At 37.6% G+C, this 16,056-nt stretch overlaps 1 protein-coding gene across 8 annotated transcripts in view; it reads right to left on the minus strand.

The window, feature by feature from the left end:
• Nucleotides 1-16,056, minus strand: part of RAPGEF6 (Rap guanine nucleotide exchange factor 6) — a 66,462-nt gene that overhangs the window by 7,828 nt on the left and 42,578 nt on the right. For 3 of the 8 annotated variants that reach the window (XM_053463315.1, XM_053463310.1, XM_053463316.1), the window contains 15 exons: nt 15,273-15,476; nt 14,909-15,017; nt 13,900-14,146; nt 12,709-12,866; nt 11,924-11,938; nt 10,144-10,387; nt 9,446-9,829; nt 7,618-7,829; nt 7,135-7,258; nt 6,478-6,501; nt 2,626-2,846; nt 1,912-2,100; nt 1,542-1,676; nt 887-1,000; nt 42-252 (listed from right to left, as the gene is read on the minus strand). In XM_053463315.1, the coding sequence (XP_053319290.1) occupies nt 42-252; nt 887-1,000; nt 1,542-1,676; nt 1,912-2,100; nt 2,626-2,846; nt 6,478-6,501; nt 7,135-7,258; nt 7,618-7,829; nt 9,446-9,829; nt 10,144-10,387; nt 11,924-11,938; nt 12,709-12,866; nt 13,900-14,146; nt 14,909-15,017; nt 15,273-15,476 (2,591 nt within the window). Of the gene's footprint in view, nt 1-41; nt 253-886; nt 1,001-1,541; nt 1,677-1,911; nt 2,101-2,625; nt 2,847-6,477; nt 6,502-7,134; nt 7,259-7,617; nt 7,830-9,445; nt 9,830-10,139; nt 10,388-11,923; nt 11,939-12,708; nt 12,867-13,899; nt 14,147-14,908; nt 15,018-15,272; nt 15,477-16,056 lie in introns of those variants that run through there. The other 5 variants (XM_053463318.1, XM_053463311.1, XM_053463312.1 and 2 more) reach the window with 4 other exon arrangements.

Genomic DNA, 16,056 nt, shown 5'->3' on the forward strand with positions numbered 1-16,056 from the left:
AAATGCAACAGCGCACCGCAAAGCAAGTTTTATTTTCTTACCCAATACAAGACTGGTTGCGTTCTGCTGTGGGTTGATGAACATCCCTTTTTTCGGAATCCGTGTTAGAATGTGGCAAACATCTCTCATCTTGCAGGGAAGTCGATACCGAGTCCACAGAACAGTTACTGACTATGCTTGATCTCGATGAGATCTCACTGTGGCTTGAGTCGGAGAAGTTATCGGATTTGGCAGATGGTATGAGGGTATAGCCTTAATAAAATAAAAAAATATAAAGAAGTGTTTAATGTCTGTTGGTAAAATAGGAAATTACACTCTCTCTGTTTTTATTAAGAAAAAGCTTATATTTTAACTAATTTCAGTAAAACAAGCCTAAACACAGCACGTACTTTACTTGTACTATGTCCTAAATCGCCCATTACAGATACAGTACGCAAAAACTATTGCAAAGTTATTTATACACATAACACATTCCATTTACTTTTATTTTTGTCCATAAACAAATAGGCTTGTACTTATCAAGTCAATAACTAGACCAGTTATTTTATAATGTATTGATATGATCGTCAAAGCAACTAGTGGGACATTCTGTTGAATGTTTTTTAATTAAGAGCAAATGGCTCATTTTAAAAACTCCTCATTAACAATGTAATTTAACTAGTTGATTAAGATCTTGATCACAGCAAATATATTACAGGTAACAAAAGTAGCTGAAAAGGTTTATGCGCCATAAAGTGTGTAATAAGTATGCAAGGGTGATCATGCTTTATCTGCCCTTAAAAAACGCAGAATTACAGCTGTTTGGAACGACTGCTTTCAGCTCTCTCTGAATGGGTAGAGTTCTGCCCGTCACGTTGGATATTCGTTTTTTCACAAGCAGCCCCACCTATTCCATAGCTTCGCTGACTGCTGGCCTTCTGGCTGGGTTCACTCGTCAGCGACAAACAGGAGCTGGAAAGGTTCATTGCAATGGAATTTTCCGACTTTGCCGCATTAACAGCTGTAAAAGAAAAAACTATTATTCGGCTGAATTAAAGGGTAATAGTTATGTTGTACTATTATTTTGTTTTCATACGCCACATATAAACATTCCTAGAACTGGGAATGGGCCAAAATACGAGTCCTACTACCTAAACATGCATGACTACATTAATATATTTCAACCTAGTTAAGAATTCTTAGTGAGCGCATTTCAATAAGGAAAGTCCAGGATCTGATCACAAAAGAGTTTTAAATATGCACTTTGCAATGTTTTATATATACAATAGCATAGTCGTAACTGCATTTCAGTTAACCTATTTATGTCTGATTTAACCCTAGTAATAATAATCATAATAATAGTAATTTACAACTTGACCTGCCCACCATGCTAAATGTGAGTTTGTATGGACACAAGGAGTTTCCCCAAGTACTCTACATTGTTAAAATCCAGAAATAATGGGTAAAAAATACATTGTAATGCTTACAGAATATTTTTTTTTAAATGGTGCATGGCCATTTTTTAAGAAGATTGAAGATACAAAAATTGTACACAGATATACCTTTATGTGGGGATCCATATGGGGAAGCAGAGGGGCTTGAATGTAGTGATGATACCATTGATATTGTATCTTCTGCTTCTGTTTTACCAGTAATATCATCTGTCGTACCGATGTGTTTTTGACAGCATGTAGAAGCTAGATTAGGAAGTAGGGAGAAAACAAAATAGGAATTGAATCTTGGGTAAGAAAATTCTAAATAAATAACAATACAACTAAATGCCCTTCTGTGTGAAAGACCATTTTAAGCAATAAGGAGACTAAGATTAGGGTGCAATAACACATTGTTTCCATTTTCAATCATTTGAAATACAAAAGCAGACATTCAATGTAATTGGGAGTTTTAATAAGGCATGGTTATATCAACGCTTACCATTTGGAACATTCTCCTTGGTTGGTACTTTCTTTCGGTTGGGATACAAGTTTACTGCGGGGACTTGTAAGACCTGGCTAATTCTGTTTTGTTGATGGATATGAGCCCTAATAGTTTGGCCTGACGGCCTCAGAGGTGCGGGAGACATGTCAGATTTAACTGGTCTTCGCTCGCTTAAATTCTTGGTCACTGTAACAAAATATTTATTGAAAGAGAGTGTAAATATGGAGACATAGGATGTCTATAGTTTATATTCACAGCCATTAAAGTCAACAGGTGAGTACAAATATTTTTATTCAAATACAATCCCTCAGTCTTTTATAAATTTTCAATAAAAAAAAAAAACAAAAAAAAAAAAAAACACATAACCAACCTCAACCATCCCCTCACCCCATGGCTGCAGAGTGAAAATGGCTACCTTTGGCACAAACATCTCTATATACTGCTGGGTAACTAGCATTTAATAAATGAAGAATTGCATTCTTCAGGCACTACAATGCAATGCCAACACAACAGTGTATGCCCTTTAGTGAAATAACTTTACTTGCAATAAACGATCAACTCTGAAGGAAATGTTTGTATGGTTTTGTTTATGTTGATATGATGTAAGTAATAAACTCAAACTGTAGCTTCTTCTTGATCGATTATGCATATTTGGAATCGATAGGCATAAAAACATGTCCTATAGCAAAGAAACGGATAGCCGGTACTCACAAGTGCTATAGGAAGGTTCGCATTGCAATGACATGACTTGGATTTTGTCTTCATCGGTTTCCACAGTCTGGCTGGAAATGTACTGTTTCACCTTTCTAGCCATTTGGGCGTCCTCGTACAGCTTTTTAGCATTCAAGAGGGAGCTCCTCCTAGCTCGTTTCTTATGACCGCCTGCCTGTACATCGAGCATATTGGAGTTTGTGCTTCCTTGGCTTAGGGATCTGAAAGTTAAAAAAATAAAAATAGATTAAAGAAATAAAACTGCAGTTTCTTATTAACATTCTTACACAAGTTACTTTGTTTTGTTTGCATAATAGTTGCCCAAAATATAAACAAAGTTGTAGTTCCGTCCATCTGATATACTCTTTATAACCGGGCACATGTTAAATATATGCGAGTGCAAATCCCCCTTATGGGATGGAAGTGCGGCTACACCAATTCATAAAAAAATTATCACAAAGACCTATTTTCTTTCCTTCATTAAAAAAAAAAAAAACAGAGGAAGACAAAGAAAATGAAAAACTAAATACAGTAGAAAAAAATATTAACAGTATTAGCAGCAATATGACCTTAATATAAAGTAAAATTCACATATATAAAAAATCAGCTATAGTAGGTCTATGAAACAAAGGATAATCAGTCATGCATAATTAATAAAAACAATTCCAAAAGTACCAACATCTGTAATAATAAACGGTAAATCACAATATGTTATCCTTATTGGGACATGCACAAAAGTATATTATTTATATATATATTTATTACAAAAAATGATGGAAATCAGAAAGGAAATCTATAACTAATTAGCTCTCTATGTGTTAAGCAAAGTCAGTTGCATAAAGCTAGACGCCCGATTAATGCCCTGTCAAAAAAATACCACCTATTTGGAACCTCACCATAGACAAATCTGACTTTTTAAAGAGTTTCAGTGAGCATTTTAGGTATGTGTGATGCTGTGTATAAGCCAGGGGTGTCCAACCTGCGGCCCTCCAGCTGCTGCAGGACTACACCTCCATACTCCTCAGCCAGCCCCTTAGCTGAAAGAGCATTATGGGAGATGTAGTCCTGTAGGAGCTGGAGGGCCGCAGGTTGGACACCCCTGGTATAAGGGTTTCCCCAAATAAAGGGTTAACTGCTTGCAGGAGTCTAAGCCCACTATGGCAATCTAATCGATTGGTATCTGCTGCTGTAGCAGTTAAAGGGGGCTTAAAACAAACACTCACTTGAACAGGAGCTTCATTTGTGGACAGTGTGTATGCTAAGAGGAGTTGGGAACGCCATACAATAAAAGAGTACAGAAAACATATTCGGCTGGTGTTCTATTCAACAAGGTCCACTCCGTTGCAGTATGGTACAAAATGATGTATGCTTTGTGAAGGTAAAGCTGGTTAGACAGCTTAATTTAGGGCAAATCAGTAAGGGTAAAACAGTAAAGGCTTCCATCATGGCAGCTGCTGGAAGCGAGACAAAACTGCAGGTACCTCCAAGCCAAAGTTCCCTGATAAAGATATCTGCATGCCTATGACTACAGATGACACATGTGTCACACTGATGTAGGGGTATGGTGGCAAAAAATCAATCTACACATATATGATTAGAACAGATATATGGGTGCCGTTGACAAGACAGATAAAGTTATGAAGTTTTATGAAACAACCAGAGCATCCATGGTCTGGCACAAAAATGTTTTAATTTATTAATTTGGTCACATTCAATTTAGATTCATATCAGGAGACTGATCCCCATCTTCCTTAATAAGACATTGGATGTCGTCCTTCCAGACACAAAATGTAAGCAGGCGATCTAAAGTGTTGGAAAAGCAAGATGTATTAGCAGCTGGTTCTTCGGGTCTCTGGTCAGACCTCACTTAGAGAATTGTGTAGAGTTCTGGAGACCCCATCTCCAGAAGGATTTTGATTTGATTTTGATTTTACTGGAGAGACTTCAGAGGACAGCCACTAATGGTTTACAGGATAAAAATGGTCAGGAACTCTATAAGTGAACTTAATATCTATAGCTTGGAGGAAACAAGAGAAAGTGGAGATATGATAAATTAATTTTAAGTATTTAAATGTTTCTAACAAAGTACGGGAGGGTCGTTTATTCCAAATGAGGAGTAATGTTAGAATAAGAATTCATAATATGAAACTAGAGGGTCAAAAGTTTTATTTTAGAGAGCCCTGGATAAATGGAACAATCTCTGAACGGATTACTTAGACGCAACAACGTGATGGAATTTACACATACATGGGACAGGCATAAAACTATTCTGAAACTAATACAAGACCAAGGACTGATAAAAACCGGCAAACCAGAGGGGCCAAATGGTTCTAATATGCTGTCAAATTCTATGTATCTATTTTAAAATCATTACATTTAATACGTTTCTGCTTTTCAGTTTTGTAAAAGTATTTATGCCTTTTTATTGCCCCAATCTAAATTGACTTCTTACAATTAGCTCGTTAATCTGAATTCTCTATTACTTGTATTTATTTTGGGGGACTCTAAATAGTTGTTTGTGCTACAGTTTACTGTTACTTTGGATTAAGCGAAGTGCAGCTTTCCTCGTTGTATAGGTCTTGGATTAAATAAAATATGATGAGCCGCTATCATGCTGCCAGGTCTTGTGTTTTGCTGTTCTGGTAACACGCTGAGCTTTGAACCAGTTGCTTGCGAGCACCTTGCTGGCTACAGCAGCTTCCATGCCAGCTTTGTTCAATATAAACGGCATCACAAAACACACGATGAGATCATTCGTACGGCCGATTTGCTATTGTATCGCCACTCCTGCGCCACGTGCGCCACGTGCGCCACCTGTTTTCTCTTTTGTTTCCTACAGCAAACTCTCACCATAGAATGATCAAAGCATATGTCTGTAGAAACAATGTGCACTTAATAGAGAAATCTCCGATGAAAGAAGGGACAAAGGCCTGATCCTCTCTAATTATAAGCTTTGCAGGCCCAAGGCAAACAATTCAGCAAACATTTGATTCAATAGGACAATCACTGAAATCATTCACGTACTTAGTATTTGAAAGAATTAAAGGGATTATAATTGATCAAGCTAAATTATCCCCCACAGGTACAGTCTCCCATACTATAAAATATCCCATTATTACACATCGTTATATACATGCCTCCGCTTAAACACAAAACACATAAATTGTAACGTAAAATGTATAAAGCATTTTCATTTGACTGGACTGGCCATATTATTATCTTAGTTTTATACAGCACCGTCATATTTCATAGCGCTGTGCAATATACATTGTAGAATTATCACCCAACATCTGCTATCTTTTATTTTCTTTCATTGTACAGAATTAGTATTGTATGTATCGGCCACAAGTGGGCGCTCAAACTACAACGAAGAATCAAAACTAAAATATGCATTATGAGCGTCTGCGATATCTCCCATCCGGTGAAATTACTAACCATGTCAAGCCTCAGATCCCTGAAAGAAACCCAGCCACTATGGGGCGAATATATTAGAAGCGTTTGATCCCACATATAAACTACATCTTTATTGTAATTTATTATAAAAGCAACTCTTCTTGTCTATTTATCTGAGGGAGGAATTTACATTAAACAGATTTTGTGTTCAAAGTAAAGTTAGTGTCTGAAAAACATAATATATCTGATGAACGCATATTTGCTGTACAAGAGGCACCAAGCCCTTAAAGTATTTCTCAGAAGAAACCAATGACCCCAGACCAGATAATGAATTTTAGATGCTGGGAACAAGTAAGTTGTAGCACGTTAATAACATGCATGCTGGATTTCAGATGCATGCAGGATGCAGAGTTAAGAGATTAGGAAACCTACAACTATCACTTGTATTTGTATACTTACCCAAGACTTCTCCATCTCTTCTTCCTGTAAGCAAGAGTCACACACACATTGAAGCATGTATTCGAACAGAAGAGCACAGGAAAAAAGCACAGTTACGAATTAGATGGAAGATACAAAGTGTGAAATGTGGGAGAACGGACACAGGACAGGACTGTTGATGACTAACATGCATTAGATGACTCAATATTATAGTATAGTCAAATAGACCCCATAATATTATAATAGCAACGGAACGTACAGAGACGCAATTCAAATAAAATGATGATTAACATCTGCAGGTGAGTGGGTGATATTTAATTGCACACCTTTAGTTCACTCATCACACAACAAAGGGTTTACCAAACCAAACAAAAGTCTGGTGATTACCCCAATGCTGCATACATGTTAATATGCGGGTTCTAATTAAGTTACAATGGTTACTGGAGTAACACAGCTCTCACATGCTACAACTGGAACGGCAACGCTAATCGTTCCAAAAAGATGCATCAAACAAAACTTGGGACTAAGCCAGAAGTTATCGTATTCTCCCAGGGCAATTCACGTACAAAACATTGCCGACGAAAGGTAGCAAGTATTTCCCAGCAATATGATATTAAAATACAACACAAGATACAATACAATAGTACACAGCAGAGTGCCCTACTCACATTCACATACCTTTGCCTGAACATAACGGCCGGGTCCATGTTAGCAGACGTCATGCGAATCACATTGCGGACTTCTTTGGCAATCATTCTCAATTTCTCAAAGTTTATCAAACCATCTACCTTGGAATCATTTCCTAAACAACAAATACATAGGGATTCACCAATACAAACTGAAAAGTAACATACGCTACTTATGTATTAAGGTGACAGAAGCCTGCGCTTACAAATTTATTGTGCATCAAAAAACTACATCGGAGTTGTTGCTCTGGATTTGCATGAAATATATAAATCCTTTATTTTCTTTCCTATAGTACTGAATAGATAACACTTTCTGTTGTGTTTATATGCACGTGCCAAAATGTGTCCTACAGCTTATCACATATCCGCCAGGACCCCCTACTAACTAACTTAACAATTTAGAGCGAGAATGTACAAGAAATTCGATTTCCCTCTCTAACTGTTACTAGCTTTTCTTCTTCGTTTGCCTTCGTACCTTCGTGAAGAAACGTAATATCTTTCTTGATGACGGGGAAGAGAGGAATAACAGGAGGGTGCATGCATTGGCTGCTGAGGATGTTGCGATACTTTGCCATGTTTCTTGAGGGATCAAACAGGTCTTGCAGGTCTCTGAGTAACTTCTCATATTTGCTGGGTAACTTTTCCCATGTGCCCCTCAGCCTAGCCACAGGAGCGAGGTTTAACCCACTGGAGAAAAGAACAGCAAAAGTGAATGTAACAGTAGAGGCCTGTTTAACATAGAAATTAATACTGTTTTTAATATAGCGCCATCATGTTATGTAGTGCTGCACAATAGATGAACAGGACATAAGCTGTGCATTAAACAACAATACGGACATAGTGAGCGAGGAGAGCTATGGTGACGCGCTTACAATCTAAAAGGAGACGAGGGTATATTACTAAAGAGGTGAAAATGCAAATGCTTGCGTAGCAGCCACGCAAATATAATCACTAATTCAATAAATGTTACCGGACAAAACACAAAGTCTGTTGGGGTTTAAAGAGACAGCATAGAGGCTTACATGTGTATATAAAGTTTGGGGGCTTTTATTCACACACATTGGTCAAACAAAAACAAATCATAAAACAAAGTCCTAGCTCTTTAAGCCATTTAGCATGGGAAAGAAATTAAAAAGTGGGTAAAATTAAGAAAAAAGGACACATTTTCCATGATTTCACCTATAAAAACTAAAAAAATTATTAAGGGTATATGTTTTGATTTTGGAAATACCACCTATGGCTGGTATATTCATCTAGTTTGGTAGTTAAAAGGCTAGAATTCTTTCCCAGGGTATATGCTAGTAAGAAATAACTGATTCAGCAAGTACAGCAGTACCACACATGCATGGGTATGGCATGTTTTTGGGATGTTACGGGGGCAAAATTGGAACTTGCACTTTGCAATCGTCAAACTGGCTCGGCCCACGCCTCATTAGAGATGCAGTAGAGGTTCCACATTTCAATTTAAACCAATAAAAAAAAACTGTATATATTCATAAACTAGACAACCCAAGGAATCTGATTAGTACAGTATCAGCACCATGCCTATATTATGCAGACTGTCATCAGATTATATGATAATGATCAGATGATATGGGTAATATTAATACCTGTATGTTTTATTTTTTTTTTTAAATGTTTCACCGCTCAAATGTGTCATTTTAATAATTTTTTTTTATTGTTTTTTTTATTGTTTTTTTTGAGAATTTAGTAAAAATGACGCTCTACAGAGATTTCTAAACCGTGTGTTATATAAACACATCCCTTAGCCTCACATATTTAAGAAATCTGATATGTATCCCAATGTAAGTCTGATCTGACCCTGTTGTAGTTAGTACTGGGTGACAGACAAATTTAGACAAACCTGGTATCATTTCAACAGTAATCTTAATCTCATTTTACTTTAGTGAGAGGGTGGTAGATCAGTGGAACAGCCTCCCAGCATGTGGTGAAGCGGTAAAGCCTAATACATGCATGAGACGGGCATAAAGCTATACCGAGTCTAAGACCAAGGGCTGCTTAAGCTTAAAGTCTTTACATTAGGAAGACGGGCAGACTAGATGGGTTTAATATGTCTAATCCGTCATCAAATTCAGAGATCCGGAGCCTGCAGGGTGAATTTATGGTCCTTTTCGTTACCTATGAAGGGCAAAATGTTTAAATGAAAATTTAAGATTTAACATTTCCCTGTGCATCATTTAAGGCGTTTGTGCCTCGTCTCTTGTACTGTTCTTTCACCATGAAAATATGTATAGCAATTTGTCTAAAATAGTGTCCTTCAGTATTTGCTTCTATGAACCTACCTTATAATGGCAAACATGGAATTAAAATTTCTGCACTCCCTGCAGTGGAGGGCAATTTTAATGAAATGCTTCACAATTTTCATTCTTTTCAGCTGATTTGGCTCCTTGAGAATTTCTGTAGCCACCCAAAAAGTCTCCTGATTGATCACCTCCTCAAACTGCTTAAGACGGGCATTCCCAGTTTTGGAATCAATTTTGAAAAGATCGTCAATGTATTCTGCAGGTTCAACGTTGCGAAAGAGTTCAAAGTCCCGCATAGACAACTGCGTTGCCACCTCAATAGTACTAAGCTGAAGAAGAGATATAAAGCTCTCACGAAGCAGCTCCTGAGCATCCTCATCGGAACACAAGGTCTCAGTCTCCATGTTGTTCTTCAGATAGTATCTGCAATTCAGTGGTATTTTTAAATATGTTTTATTATTTTTAATTACTATCTTAATTTCATTGCTCCATACAAGAAAGGAACTTGCGGAACTCAGGAGTACCTAGAAGACTCCCATATGCTAAGAAAGAGGTCATTCGATATATAGATAGTGTTTTATTCTACATAAAAATCATAAATCCAAGTTACATTAACACACATGGGTATCCTAGTTTCATCAAATAATTGAAGCAAATTTAGATTTTGCTGTAAAAAAGCCCAATTTCACCAATTATGCAGAAAACCTGGAGAAGGTAATACACAGTAGGATGCTTACCTTCCATTCAGCTGAATTCTGTCAGCTAGTTTAGAGAACTGGTCCGGAAGCCGTCTCTGTTTAATTACTCCTTCTGGGCTGACTGAGACCTCGCAAAGAGAGTATGTTTCTGAGGAGACGTTAATAAGTCCGAACTCCTGCAGCGCCGCGCACACCACCTCTTTTGCAGTCGTGTCCTTGCTTATAATTATGTAACAGCTTTGTTGATCCGCTTTGAATACCCTTATAACTTGGTCTGGAATATCTAAAGGTTAGGGAAAAACACGCATACAGGTTAGAAACATAACATGGCTACCAAACAATAATTGTATGAGCTACAAGCCTATCATTTTAAAAAGATTGAAACAAATCATTACAGACATAGTAAAGATGATTAACACAGACAGCACTGTACAGCCATTTAACCCCTTCATGACCAGGGCTATGACCCCCACCAACTAGGGCTTTTTGTCTCCGAAATTATTGCTACATTTGTTCAACCATAATCTGCTTCTTTCTAATGTAGAAGTTGGAGTTCCTGACGCCTCTTCTAGAACATACTCAGCAGAACTTTTGCCGCTAATGGTAGGAAACTTGCATGGGTAGCCGCTCCCAAAGACCAGCTGTTTAAATAAAACACGTGTCTCTCGTTCCGCCATACAGCGTAGGGGCTTGATAGAACGGACTTCACTTGTTGAAGATTGAGCACTGTGCGGCATTTCAGGGTGAAAAGCAGACGAGGGAGTTGACACGCAGGTCTTGGGGCAGATTCAGGATCTTAGAAGTCTTCCTCTTGTGAAAAGGGAAGCCAGCCGCTGGGTGATGTCATATTTCTGTGCGAGTGTCTGTGGGTTGTGATCTATGTGTTTGTCAGCAATATGAGTTATTGAGAGTGTTTGTAAATTGTATATAAGCTGGCTTGTGTGTGTGCTCTGAGTGTTATGGGAGTATCTGAGTGCTTGATCTTGCGTCTGTGAGTGATGTAAATGACATTATTTTTTGCCAGTGCTATGAGCGGTGTGCTGTAAGTGTCATGGTATTGAAAGTTATAACTCGGACTGACTAAGTTTTGTTTTGTGTAATTGCATGTATGTAATTGCGGTGAGCATGGGTGCCATGATTGACATTTCATATGACACAATAACCAAAAACCTAAGTATGATACATGTACTTTTTTGTACAATCTGCATGTTTTTATGAAAAACAGGGAGTTTTCATAACTTTTATTTGGTTTGGCGTATAAGAATTTTTTTTTATTATTATTATTTGTACCATTGTATCACGTAATGTGATGTTTGTCAAACTATACATTTGTGAATAACTCAACCTAGATTTTTCTCATGACAAGTGTAAGCCGTGTGTAAAGGTGGTCACCTAAATATTAATATGGCAAACAAAAAAAAAAAGTCTTGGTATATAAATGTCCAAACCACTGGCACTCAGAAGTTAAATACATTTAAAAAGCAATCAATAAAAACTGAAAAACGTGTGAACCATATGACAAAGGTTTTCTGAAAGAAAATGCCGCAAGCAACAGCTCAGGTTTTTTGGATTATTTTTCATAAGGAATAGTGTCAAATTCCCAGGTCAGGTCATGTTTCTACAGTATGCTTGATATTTTTATCCTTGTAGTCACTCCCGCATTTATCATTATTTATAAATCTGGTGTTCAAAAGCTTCTTCAACATGAACACATACAGTACATCCGATGTTCAGATTGTTGAAACCAACGTTAAAGTTAACATGTATCTATTGGTGGTTTGAAAGTTACAAACGGCAGTTACATTGTTAATATACTTACAACAAAATCCTCCAGCTGCGAGAATGAAGGAAAAAGATCAAAATTCAGAATGTAATTTTAGCAAAGAAAAAAATCTTTATTTACAATAATACATGAAATTGGTTTGTAATACTGAATCTGCCCATAACTGGCAATGTGTCGTTCAAATATTTGCACACACAGCACATCTACAGAGCACCACAGCACTTTCCTTTCACTTTAAGCCTTACAACTTGTTATACTGTCTTTTGTAGAACATGTTTTAAATAATACAATTACTCCTGCATCCAAGTATGACTGGGCCGCCAAGCACTCACCTAAATAAGTTTCCATTTTTCTGACCATATATTAAAGCTACACTGACTGATGCCCACTGGAGCCCAAACATCCCCTACAGCGACATTCAAAACTCATTTTCTATTTGAGTACAGCCTACTTCCATGTTGTCTCCTCTACTAGCTGCCCTAAACACAGTCCCAGTAAAGAATGTAGGATGCCTCTACTACTGGCTGACCTAGCTTGTTGTTTTTTCCAGTAAGGACATTTAGAGCCCCAATAATGATTACCTCCCTTTTTATTAACATCTTATTTATTTCCTCATCTATTAGATAATAAAAGCGATCAGAATAACATTTAAGGTATTGAGATGGATCATACCAAGGTATGCAGGTATATAAGCAAGTTTATACATATATATGTATACGCTATATATATGTATACGCTATATATCATATATCATACAGTATGATAGAACATGCAGAGTAAAAACAAAAATGGATGAGATCAATACAGATATCACTACTTACCGATTGGATTTGAAAAATCGAGCATGCTTGTAGTAGGCTGCAGCAGGTCAGGACTGCTTGAGGAAAGCGTTCCTGGGATCGGCATGATTGCAACACTGTGTCTACATTGTCTCATTCCAACAATGCTATCGTCCTGTGACTGGATTACACTGCCATCGCTGAAAAACAATTCCGTGTAGTTCATTTTAAGGAAGCCGAAGAAGCTTGATGAGCGCATTTTAAATTAGCAGTTATATTTTATGTATGACGCATGCCCGAGGTGAAAGTATCACTTTTTTTTTAAATCACTATACATCAAATTTATTTTACTCAAATTTGAAATATAGACACTACAACCCACCATTTAATATATTAGTCTGGAATGATGAATCTCATGTAGTTAAACATTCAATCAAAGAACGCTACAGTAATCTACATCAGTTAAATATGTGTTAACACCGTTTGTCATCTAGACATCAATTCCTCTAGATACACTTTTTTTTAACAAACTCGGCAGGTAGGTTGTTCCAAACAGCTTGTATAACTAGCCACAGTTCCTCTGCGGATTTAGGCAGCTTCAGATACTTCTTAATGACTCTGGCTGTATGTTTGGGGTTGTTGTCAAGCTGCAGAATAAATGTGCGGCCAATAAGATGCCTCCCTAACCTCAACCGTGCTCATTTTTTCCTGAAAACACTCATTCTTGTACCGTCTTCTGCTACAGCCGAATATTATACTCATCAGTCCACAGCATCTGCGGATATTTTTCTGCACCCCAGTTCCTGTGTTTTCTGGAATACTCGAGTCACTTGGCCTTGTTTCCACGTGTGTGGAAATGACTTTTGTCTTCCAAGTAGACCACTTCTAACGTCTTCTCTGGACTGCAGACGGGTGTACCAGGTTCCCACTTTCTTCTGTCAATGTTGAGCTGATGGTACTGCTGGACATCTTCCAATTGTAAACGTGTGCATTGACCTATATAGACCTATATCACCATATTTAAACAGATATCCCCCCTAAACCTAATAACTGGTTGTGTCGCCCTACAAGACTAAGCAACACACATTAAAATGCACCCCATTTTTTAAAAACAGAGGGATTCCTGGTTAATTCTGATATTGCCTTTACACAGACGTTTGTGGAGTGAACGTATATCAGCGCTGCATTTTTAAGAGGGATCATGGATATATCTACAGATACGCAGGTACATACCTGAAGGGCTTTGGCGGCAAGATACTAAAACGTGTCTTGTCTAAAATCTTTCGGATTCTATTCCTTCCTCCAGACACAGTGTTGGCTTTGATTTTCTTGTTTGCCTTGTCGCGTGGAAACATATGCTCCATATCGACAGGTAAATCGGGTATGGAATAGCGGTTGCTTTTTTTCTCCGCGATCTTTGGGACATGAGGCACTCCGCACTTCTTCTCTTGACAAATTCTGCTGAGCAATTCTTTAAATACTGAAATAACAGAAAATAACTGAAATATCGAAAAGCATAAACACAGTAATTTTCATAAAATCAATCTGAATTAAAGCCTTTGTAAGCTAATGTAATCTTATTAAAAGATGAATTATAAAGCAAGAATTGGAAATTTACTGGACTTTTTGAAGCAAAACATTACGAAGCTCATTACACTTAGGTATATTTTCTTGTTTAAATCACTTGACCCTACTTGTTGTTTTGTGAAAGACCTCAGGGGTGTGCAAAGGCGGGTAACCATGGTGTCCAGAGGGGTAACACAACATGCTTTACATGACCCCACAGTAGTTGGGTGGCAGTGGTGAAAAGAGGACTCTGACCTATAACGTATTCTACTTTTCAGTCAAAAAGGACAGAAAAGATGCTGCAAAAATGTAATGAATTCTGGGCAGCTCACACATCTACGAAGAAAAATGCATTATAAAGGATGCGTCAGACAATATGTACTTATAATGAATTCCAGCTCCTGCTTGTTGTAGGAAATTAATCCATTAAGGATGCAGGACACACTGCTATGTCTTGCATGTTGGTTGTCCCGATGAATGTGGGGTATCACTGAACCTGGGGGATGTTACTGAACGCAGACTGTCAAGTTTTTATTATGTGTGAGTTTATGTACAGTGAGAAAAAAATGTTAAAAACTGCAAATGTTTGCATATATAGGGATAACAATATAGAGTTTAGGGTCAATGGCAGAAAGAATGTTATTTGGTGCAATTGCTACTTTCTTGTTACACTTACCAAAAATATTGGTCTTCACAGTAATGGAGAGGTGTGTATTATTTTTAAATATTTCAAGGGCTTTTGCATTTGTGATGTTCTCAAAATTTTGTCCATTAACCTCCATTATCTTTTCCGCCAGAAGAAGACATATTGGGGGGAAAAACACTGGGTTAATAATGCTCTTTGCTTAAAGGGAAATACAATATATTTTCACGGTGTTAAAATACCTGTTTTTTATGAGATGATTGACATTACCGTAAAATAATTATTATTTGAAGTATTTGTATATTTCCAGATTAAAGTATACTGCAATTACATTTAAAACGTTATTTTTGTAGTTTGAAGGGGTGATACAAATAACAAACGCTACATCATAATTTACCTGATCACCTCGCTTTAGCCCTGCTTCTGCGGCTTTACTGGCAGCATCAACCGATTCCACAAATATACCAAACCCTTTGTCGCTTCCCCCGAGGAAGGTGAAATAAAGGGGCGAATCTCGAGACGGTTTTAGCAATGTGACTTGTCTCCATTTAGCCTTTGCTGCACAGGCAATGTTGAGGAGCCTCAGGTGCCCTTTCATTTTCTGTAGAACACAGACTGCTCTTAACACGATGCAATGCGATTCCAGAGATAAAACAATGCAATCCCTTCAATGACTACAAATTTTACAGAACATACATTGTACTTTATGTGTGCTGGGGGGGGGGGTTATTACCGTATGTGCAATACGGCATTCATAATGTACAACTTTAATCCATGGGTCTAAGCAGTGGACATCTAGCCATCCATTAACCTAGACAATATTAGCCAAAAATGAGTCCAAAGGCTTTCTAGCGTTACATAAATACCTTGCAAGAGTACATCAAAAGGGAACTGGACTTACTGTCCGAAGTAGTTGAGAATTCATACTTCCCAACATTTCAAGTGGGCAAAGAGGGGCACTTTTTTTTTTTTTTTTTAAGGGGGTGTGGATAGAGGCGTGACGGGGGGGTGAAACTTTATGGAGACTCTATGTGCCTTCGTGACCTACTAGGAGACATATATGTAACCGAGTAATGCATTTAGAAGAATAATGGTGGTAGAACACTGTTATACACTCACACGGACGTGTGTTGAGAAAGGCCAGTGGGACATGGCTAAAAAGTGAGACTGCTTACCAAAAG

Source organism: Spea bombifrons, chromosome 4, assembly GCF_027358695.1.
Source record: "Spea bombifrons isolate aSpeBom1 chromosome 4, aSpeBom1.2.pri, whole genome shotgun sequence".
In the NCBI taxonomy this organism is placed as follows: domain Eukaryota; kingdom Metazoa; phylum Chordata; class Amphibia; order Anura; family Pelobatidae; genus Spea; species Spea bombifrons.